The sequence below is a fragment of the Mus caroli genome, chromosome 6 (assembly GCF_900094665.2).
Source record: "Mus caroli chromosome 6, CAROLI_EIJ_v1.1, whole genome shotgun sequence".
Classification (NCBI taxonomy): domain Eukaryota; kingdom Metazoa; phylum Chordata; class Mammalia; order Rodentia; family Muridae; genus Mus; species Mus caroli.
Window position 1 is genome coordinate 79264411 of NC_034575.1, and position 8560 is coordinate 79272970.

The window sequence follows — 8560 nt, forward strand, 5'->3', positions numbered from 1 at the left end:
AAAAAAAAAAAAAAAAGTTCAAAGTCAGATTTGGCTACACAGCAAGTTCCAAGCCAGTCAGGGATATAGACTTTGTCTTAAATTTAAAAATCAATAAATAAAATTATAGGCTGAGACAGACTTGTCTTAAGTTATAGAACTGTTATAGAACTGTTTAAAGAAACAGACCCTACCTGGGCTTCCTTGTGAGTCCACTCTAGGAGGAACGGAAGTACAGGGTATGAATAGTGAAATAGCTTAATTCATACACACTTGGGTTTTAAGCTAGTCCCTCCCAGCTCTGTGGCTTGGACCCAGTTACTTATATTTCCTAGGCCACTGTTTTCTGCTTCCAGATTAGAGCTGGATAGTGATATGTAAACATAGCTAACAGACCCTAGCTCCTGACACTCTGAAGGCTGAGGCAGGAGGCTATCTATCACTATCAAGCTTTGGGACAACCTGGGCTATAACAAAGCAAGGCTGTCTTAACCAACGTAATTTTACATAGCAAGTTGGAGGAAAACCTAAACAAACATATCCCCCAAAGGGGAAACTGGCCTTAGTGTGATCATATGGACAAGTGTGTAGGACCCAAAGAGGCCGTCAGATCCTCCGGACGTATTTGTAAGATGCCATGTTGGTGCTGGGAACTGAACTATCCTATGCAAGAGCAGCAAATACCTTAACCATTAAATCATATCTCCCACTTTCTTCCTTACTCGTACTTTTTTTTTTTTTTAAGACATGGTCTCACTGTGTATCCCAGGGCGGCCTCAAATTCACAGAGATCCTCCTGCCTCTGCCTCCTGAGTACTAGGATTAAAGCTGAGAGCCACCACGCCTGGCTTTTATTTATTTATTTATCATTTTATTTGTTTGTGCTTGCGAGTGTGTGTGTGTAAACGTGTGGAGGTGAGGTGCGCTCATGCCACAGCATACGCGTGGAAGTCCGAGGCTGTCTGCATATTTGTAGCCCTGATGTGAGGATCAGAGGACAACTTGTGTAAGTCTGATTTCTTTCTGCCACGACCTGGGTACGGGGATCTAACTTAGGTCGTCAGCCTCGCGAGCCAGCGCCGTTACCGCCGAGCCATCTCTCCAGGCCATGATCAGTGGTTAAACAAAACAAAAAGGAAGAGGCTCAGAATGCCTTTGCTTCTCTCGCCCAGCCCTTGAACGCAAACCCACTGACGCTTCTCACCCGTTGAGTCCCGGTCTCCGTACGGAGTCAACCAGCCACAGCGCTTCCGGGTTTCGGGGCCGGACCTGACGTGAAAGCGGGATTTCCGGTGGGGCGGGGCGCTCGGGGAGGCGCGCGGCGGAGGCTCCGTCCGCTGACCGCACGGTGGCAGCCCGGGAGCGTGCAGGCTGCCCGCATGGCCCGGGGCGAGAGGCGACGGCGCGCTGCGGCCGCAGAGGGGGCGCGGCCGCTGGAGAGGGCGCGGGCGGCGGGCCGGCGGGATGGCAGGGCTGGTGGGGCGCGGGGCTCGGCGAGCGGCGCGGCCCTGGCCGTGGTGGTGTTGGCGCTGGCCTTCGGCCTGTCGGGGCGCTGGGTGCTGGCGTGGCTCCGTGTGCGCCGCGCGCTCACACTGCACCCCGCGCCGTCCGCGCTGCCGCCGGACTCCTCCAGCCCTGCCGTGGCCCCGGAACTCTTCTGGGGCACCTACCGCCCACACGTCTATTTCGGCATGAAGACTCGCAGCCCCAAACCACTGCTCACGGGTAACCCTGGGGCGGGTGAATGGGGAGGACCCAGCAGTCTTCGAAAACTTAAGACAGCCTCTGTTGACTGACGTGGCCATTCTGCTTCCCAGGACTGATGTGGGCGCAGCAAAGCGCCACCCCGGGGACCCCTCCTAAGCTCAGGCACACGTGTGAACAGGGAGACGGCGTGGGTCCCTATGGCTGGGAGTTCCACGATGGCCGCACCTTCGGTCGGCAGCATATCCACGATGGGGCCTTAAGGCTCACCACTGAGTTCGTCAAGAGGCCTGGGGGTCAGCACGGAGGGGATTGGAGCTGGAGAGTGACCGTAGAGCCTCAGGTCAGGGCATCAGGATCGTCTTTGCGCAGCCCAGACTTCCCCATCCTTCCCTTTCAGCAGCAAATGCAGTATGAAATGGAGGTTGACAGCCGGGACACCAGTCTGGCTGACCATGTCTGCCATCTCCTTGTTTGTAAAGTAGATATCACAGTGACGCCTAACTCAAAAGATTGACTGAAACAATCTACATATAATTCTAAAACTTGTGTCATTTCCAGGAGGAATCCTGTTCAGGGCCCTTTGGCTCAGCCCACTGGGTGGATCTACCTACCCTCAGTCTTGGCAGATGTATGTTTGCCACAGTTCATGTAATCCCTGCTGAGACTGAGTCTCAAAAGGATGTTTTTCTGATGCTTTTGTGTGTTCCTTGGTCACCCAGGCCTCAGGTACACCTTCCTTCCCTTTGGTGTCCCTGTTCTTCTACGTGGTGACAGATGGGCAAGAGGTCCTACTACCAGAGATTGGAGCGAAAGGACAGTTGAAGTCCATCAGTGGGCACACCAGTGAACTTGGTGACTTCCGCCTCACACTTCTGCCACCAACCAGTCCAGGAGACACTGTCCCTAAGCATGGCAGGTAACTGGAGGATTGGTGCAGGGTGGTACAGGGGTGCTTGGGAGATAGACTTAGCCTGGTTTCTATGACTCCCTCCTCCCCTTCCCACCAGTGGGACTGGCGAGGCATCCCTTTCATGAATAACACTCATTTGTCTTCTTGCCTTCAAGCTACAATGTCTTCTGGTCCTCCAACCCGGGGCTGCCACTGCTCACAGATATGGTAAAGAGCCGCCTAAACAGCTGGTTTCAGCACCGGCCCCCAGGAGCCTCTCCTGACCGCTACCTCGGCTTGCCTGGATCTCTGAAGTGGGAGGAGAGAGGCCCTAGTGGGCAAGGGCAGTTCTTGATCCAGCAGGTGACACTGAAAGCCCCTTTCTCTGTGGAGTTTGTGTTTGAATCTGGCAGTGCGGCAACAGGAGGAAACCAAGCCTCTAGGCGGTTGGTAGGCAGCCAACTGACCCAGGCCCTGGAGAGCCATGCTGCAGCCTTCAAGGAGCGGTTTGAGAAGACCTTCCAGCTAAAGGAGAAGGGCTTGAGCCCCGAGGAACAGGCTTTGGGTCAGGTTGCCCTCAGTGGCCTTCTTGGTGGGATTGGTTACTTCTATGGACAGGGTTTAGTGTTGCCAGACACTAGCATGGAAGGGTCTGAACAGAAAATGGACCCTGCCCTGTTTCCACCTGTCCCTCTTTTCTCTGGGGTGCCTTCTAGGTCATTCTTCCCACGAGGCTTCCTCTGGGATGAAGGCTTTCACCAGCTAGTGGTCCAGCGATGGGATCCCCACCTCACCCGGGAGGCCCTAGGACACTGGCTGGGGCTGCTCAATGCTGACGGCTGGATTGGGCGAGAGCAGATTCTGGGGGATGAGGCCAGAGCCCGAGTGCCCCCAGAATTCCTAGTGCAAAGGGCAGCCCATGCCAACCCCCCAACCCTGCTCCTGCCAGTTGTACACATGCTAGAAGGCCAGGACCCTGATGATTTGGCCTTTCTCCGCAGGGCTTTCCCCCGCCTGCATGCCTGGTTCTCTTGGCTCCATCAAAGTCAGGCAGGGCCAGTGCCACTATCCTACCGCTGGCGGGGCAGGGACCTACCTTTGCCTACCCTACTTAACCCCAAGACGCTGCCCTCAGGCCTGGATGACTACCCCAGGGCCTCACATCCTTCCACAGCAGAGCGGCACCTGGACCTGCGCTGCTGGGTGGCACTGGGTGCCCGGGTGCTGTCACAGCTTGCAGAACAGCTTGGGGAGACCGAAGCTGCTGCAGAGCTGGGCCCATTGGCTGCCTCTCTAGAAGAACCTGGAAGTCTTGACGAGCTGCACTGGGCTCCTGAGCTGGGGGTCTTTGCTGACTTTGGGAACCACACAAAAGCAGTACAGCTCAAGTCGAGGCCCCCACAGGGGCTGGTTAGGGTGGTAGGCAGGCCTCCACCTCGATTACAGTACGTGGATGCCCTGGGCTATGTCTCTCTTTTTCCTTTGCTGCTACAGCTGCTGGACCCCAGCTCATCCCGCTTAGGACCCCTGCTAGACGTTCTAGCTGATAGCCGCCATCTCTGGAGCCCTTTTGGGTTGCGCTCTCTTTCAGCCTCTAGCCTCTTTTATAAACAGCGTAATACTGAGCACGATCCACCCTACTGGCGGGGTGCCGTGTGGCTGAATATTAACTACCTAGCTTTGGGGGCACTACACCACTATGGGCGTGTGGAGGGTCCTCATAAGGTTCAGGCTGCCAAACTCTACCATGAACTGCGGGCCAATGTAGTGAGAAACGTCTGGCAGCAATACCAGGCTACTGGGTTTCTGTGGGAACAGTACAGTGACCAGGATGGGCGGGGCATGGGCTGCCGTCCCTTCCAAGGATGGACCAGTCTTGTCTTACTGATCATGGCTGAAGAGTACTAACGTGACAGAAGGAAAGCTAGGCCATTTGTGTCACTTGGAATATGCAGACAAGGGCTTGGGTTTCTGGTCTTATTGTTTCAGATCTTGTAAGCTCATCTCAGGTGTCTCCTTATTGTCATCCCATACAGCTCTGGGGTGAATGTGAACTCAAAGAGTCTATTTTTCTAAATAAACTGGAAAATAACCTAACTGACCTTGATTTAGACAGTTTTGCCTTGGGGCTGCCTGTTATCCTCATGTAAAGTGATAAATGGCCCCCGTTTCTTCCCTTCAGGTCCAGTGTGGTTAGGAGGCATGCAATGAGCTGAGGTCTACTCTACCCAGAATCACAAGCAGCCGGTTCATGTCTCTTTAATGAGATTAAAGGCTCCTGTGTATGTTTTGGGAGTGAGTAAAGATAGCACAGTCCTCGGTACTGCCCCTCTTCAGGGCTCCAGCCCTTTCAGGAGTGTTCTAGCAGGGTGGGGACGGTCCCACGTGGAGGATTGCAGTTGAAACCAGGGCTGAATCCTGGTGGCCAAGTAATACCCAGTTTCCCTCTTGAAACTACTTATGGGATGTCCCCACAACTAGAAGCCAGCCCCATGGGAGGAACTTGGGACATAGAATCTGGGGGCAGTGCACAAGGGGAATGGTCTTCCAGATCTGGCTGGGAGGCACTAGCCCTCGATTCCTTGAGTGGCTCACCTTCACTGGAGTCAGGACAAGGGCAGAGCTCAATACCCGAGTCACCAGTCAGGCGACGATAGCGGCAGGAAGGGGGTATGTGAACTGGGCTCAATCCTGCCCTGGGCTCACCCTCCTGGTGAGGGAGAGCACTCTGCTGGGAGGAAACACCTTCTACATTTGTCCCCTCCAAGTGGGCAGAGCAGCTGGATTCGGAAGAGCAGCGGGTGCATTCACTGGAAGTAGTCCAAGGGTGGCCTGGGCCCACAGTGTAAGGAGGTGGCGGTGTGCCTGGGTGGTGAACCACATCCTCGTAGGCTGGGGGTTTGAAGGCGCTGAGGAGGCCTGCAGGAGAGAGAATGGCATGGATGACTGAAGGACCTGAGCTACAAGAGTGCTCTGAAATGTCTGCCAGTGGAAGTGTGGGGTGGTTGAGGGTCCTGGCTTGGGAGGGGCTACTGGTTCTGCATCCAAGAGCCTCAGGTCACTCACGAAGGTCAAGCAGTGAACCAGTTGGAACAGGGCCAGCCCCGTGGCATGCCCCATGGTAAGCCAACAAGTTGATTTCACGCTGCCGCTGTTGCTGTTGCAGCCTGAGTTTAGCCCTTCGGTGGCGGAAGGCACAACAGCAGCTAAAGAGGATGAGGACAGTCCAAAGCAGCCAGAACCCTGCAGGAGGCAAAGAGGGCACAACTCAGATCACCAACCTAGACTCCAGCCCCAAGCAGAGAAGGGTCTTTGGTAGCTGAGTTAAGAAACCCAAGGGAGGATGGGCAGGGAACTGGAGATGGATCCCTTTGAAGACTCACACCAGAGTTCATAGTAGTAGGTGCAGCAGCCAGTCTCCCCACAGCAATGACCAGTCTCACAGAGGTAGGGCTGGGTATTCACTCCTGGGCACAGCTCTCGAAGCTGGAGGCAAGGAGGCACTAAGAACCAGGGGTTCTACCCAAGGCCCTGTCCACCCCCACCTCCTGCATGCACATACACAGTCCCACCCACGAACCGACCTGGCTTGGAAGGATGGCATGGGGATGCTAAAAGGAGGGTCTATATGTAGGGCTATTAGTATGGAAGATTTAAAATGCCAGAAACTAGTGTAGAAAGTAAAGTGTAAATACAGTGAAGGTGATATCAGTTCTTTAAACCCAAAACTTTTCTCACAGAAGCCTGGCCCCAGGGGTAGTTTTTGGTAGGCTAATGTTTTAAAAGAAACAAAACATAGTGTGACAATGGGTAGGAATTTAAGGCTATTTCCAAAGCTAAAAAGCTTTCAACATCTCCCACCCCAAAGGTCTGCCTCCCACACCCCCAAGATGGGTTTTTGTTTTTTTGTTTTTCCACCCCTGGGTCTCGAGCTCCCTAGGGTAGAGGAGGCGCAGTGTGAGACCCAGAGCAGTGCTCCCAACCAGATGGGATTGCTGTGGATGATAAAGGATGGTATCCAGGGCGCGAGTCTGGGTTCCAGCTCGTCTCCAAATTGCTCCCTCAAGAGAAGATGCTGCCGGACTCTGCTGTGACAATAGGCACAGAGAAAAACATCACAAATAACTGCTGCAAGACAGAGGGAGCCTCCCTGGGGGGTTCACTACGCCTCTGGTAACTGGAGAGCCAGTGCAGGTTTGCATTGCAACCATGAGATGGGGTCTAAGAGGCTGCAGGTAAAGTCAACTGCATCTACGTAGTAAGTCTAGACAAAGAGTAGAATGGTCATGTTCAGGAACTTCAGAGTACCTTTGGCTCCATGAGCTCCTCCCCCACCCCGGACAGGAAGTGACAGGAAAGGGGAAAGAGAAATAAATGGCTGTAGTGAGATAAGCTTTTAGAGCTGCTGGGATACCTGCTGTTGCGGCGCCTGAAGTGACCCCCAGGCCTTTTCGCTGCTGTTCCTGCTGCTGGCCCGAGCCATGCCTCCACCTACAGACCCCTGAAGACCACAGCCTCCTCCACCGCCAGCTGCCCCTCCCCTGCCACCTCTGCCGCCACTTCCATGGTCCCTGCCCGGCCCATCGCCACCGGTGCCACCATCACTCCGCGGCCAGAGCTCCCGGCCGGGGAGAGCACCTCCAGAGGACACAGTTGCTCAGTCCAGCCAATCAGAATCGCTAACTAAGAGATCGGCCAATAGGAACCGGTCACAGGTTTCTCCTTCTGCCCAATCCGCAGCGGCGCCTGTGCGGCTCTCCCAGACAACAAGAACTCACACAGACAAAGACAGGGGAAAGGCTCGACCAAATGCCTGATTGACAGCAACAATAGCCAGTACGGACAACAGAACAAGCTTTGACTTATCGGCCAATGAACGGCCGTTCAGCACAAATATTTTCGCCGATTGGCTGAATGACTTTACACGCTCAGGTTCAGACTCCGCCGGCTTCCCACTCCAGCAATTCGATACGAGCCGAGGCACTGCACCAAATTTAATAGGGTTGGGGAGACAGCGGGAATGTGGCATGGGAGAGGTCTTAGGTGGCCAGGAGTGGGGACCCCGGGCCCTCGGGCCCTCCCAGCCGTAGCTGCAGGTTGATGCGGTAGCACTGTAGACTGCAAAGGGCCTGGCCGGTGCGGGAGCAGGCATAACGACGCGGGTGGGGGCAGCCGGGGACAGAGCATCGTGGAGCGGGGCCCGATGGGGCAGGCCGCTGTGCCACCGCCGTGGGTGTGGGAACGCCGGGAGGAAAAGACAAGGTGGAGCCCTGTGCTCCACTGCAGTAGCGCACCATGGGTGCAGGGGCCGGGGCAGCAGCCCGTCCTCCGCGCCGCTCGCCCCGCGCCGCCCCGCGCCCTCCACGCCCGCTAGGAGCCGCCGTCTTGGTGAGGCGCTCAATTGTCTGATTTTTGTGCTCCTCGGCCCGCCTCGCCGCCTGCAGCCGTCGCTTCCGTGCACGCTCCTCACGCTTCAGCAGCATCTCTTCCGTGAGGGCAGGGGCAGGGCAGCCCCCAGCCACTGGCAGAGGCAAAGTCGGGGACGGCTGGCTCCGCGCCTTCTGGAGCAGGGCTCGCTGGGGAAAGAGAGAGAAGATGTCTGATAACCGAATGGCGAGGATTTGGGGGTCACCCACCCCTAATTTCGTTTCGAGGCGGTCTCACTATATAACTTTGGCTGCCCTGTAAGTCACTATGTAGACCAGCCCAGCCTGGAGCTCACACTCTTGCCTGTTCCCTAGGTGCTGGGATCAAAATGCTTGTGCCACTATCCCCATCTTTAGGGACCCTTAATACCACACTTCTCTTCCTAGGGGTTCCTGCCTCTCACTCAGCTCCAAAGGAGGAAACAAAAGTATGGTACCCTGCCTGCCCCTTGTGTAGGTTTTTTTTTTTTTTTTTTTTAGATTTATTTATTTAATGTAAGTACACTGTAGCTGTCTTCAGACCCACCAGAAGAGGGCATCGGATCTCATTACGGGTGGT

General features: G+C 55.2%; 3 protein-coding genes across 5 annotated transcripts in view; 1 reads left to right on the plus strand and 2 right to left on the minus strand.

The window, feature by feature from the left end:
- The first annotated feature begins 1285 nt into the window (after positions 1-1285).
- On the plus strand, positions 1286-4672 carry Mogs (mannosyl-oligosaccharide glucosidase). Its single transcript, XM_021165695.1, has 4 exons — positions 1286-1704; positions 1797-2026; positions 2406-2602; positions 2752-4672. Exons 1-4 carry the CDS (start codon positions 1359-1361, stop codon positions 4481-4483), a joined length of 2505 nt encoding a protein of 834 aa, XP_021021354.1. The 5' UTR covers positions 1286-1358; the 3' UTR covers positions 4484-4672.
- Positions 4673-4817: 145 nt separating this feature from the next.
- Wbp1 (WW domain binding protein 1) lies at positions 4818-7310 on the minus strand. Of its 3 annotated transcripts, none has more exons than XM_021164857.2 (5): positions 6990-7309; positions 6559-6660; positions 5959-6061; positions 5642-5818; positions 4818-5494 (listed from the first exon to the last, which is right to left on the minus strand). In XM_021164857.2, the coding sequence occupies exons 1-5, from the start codon at positions 7056-7058 to the stop codon at positions 5034-5036; spliced, it is 912 nt and encodes a 303-aa protein (XP_021020516.1). In that variant the 5' UTR covers positions 7059-7309; the 3' UTR covers positions 4818-5033. The 3 variants fall into 3 exon arrangements, with proteins under 3 accessions (XP_021020516.1, XP_021020515.1, XP_021020517.1); XM_021164856.2 differs by having other exon boundaries at positions 6559-6663; positions 6990-7301; XM_021164858.2 differs by lacking the exon at positions 6559-6660 and having other exon boundaries at positions 6990-7310.
- Positions 7311-7422: 112 nt separating this feature from the next.
- The window catches only part of Ino80b (INO80 complex subunit B), a 3733-nt gene continuing 2595 nt past the window's right edge, over positions 7423-8560 (minus strand). The window contains exon 5 of the mRNA XM_021165138.2: positions 7423-8151. Coding sequence (XP_021020797.1) covers positions 7615-8151 — 537 coding nt within the window. The 3' untranslated portion in view covers positions 7423-7614. The remainder of the gene's footprint in view (positions 8152-8560) is intronic.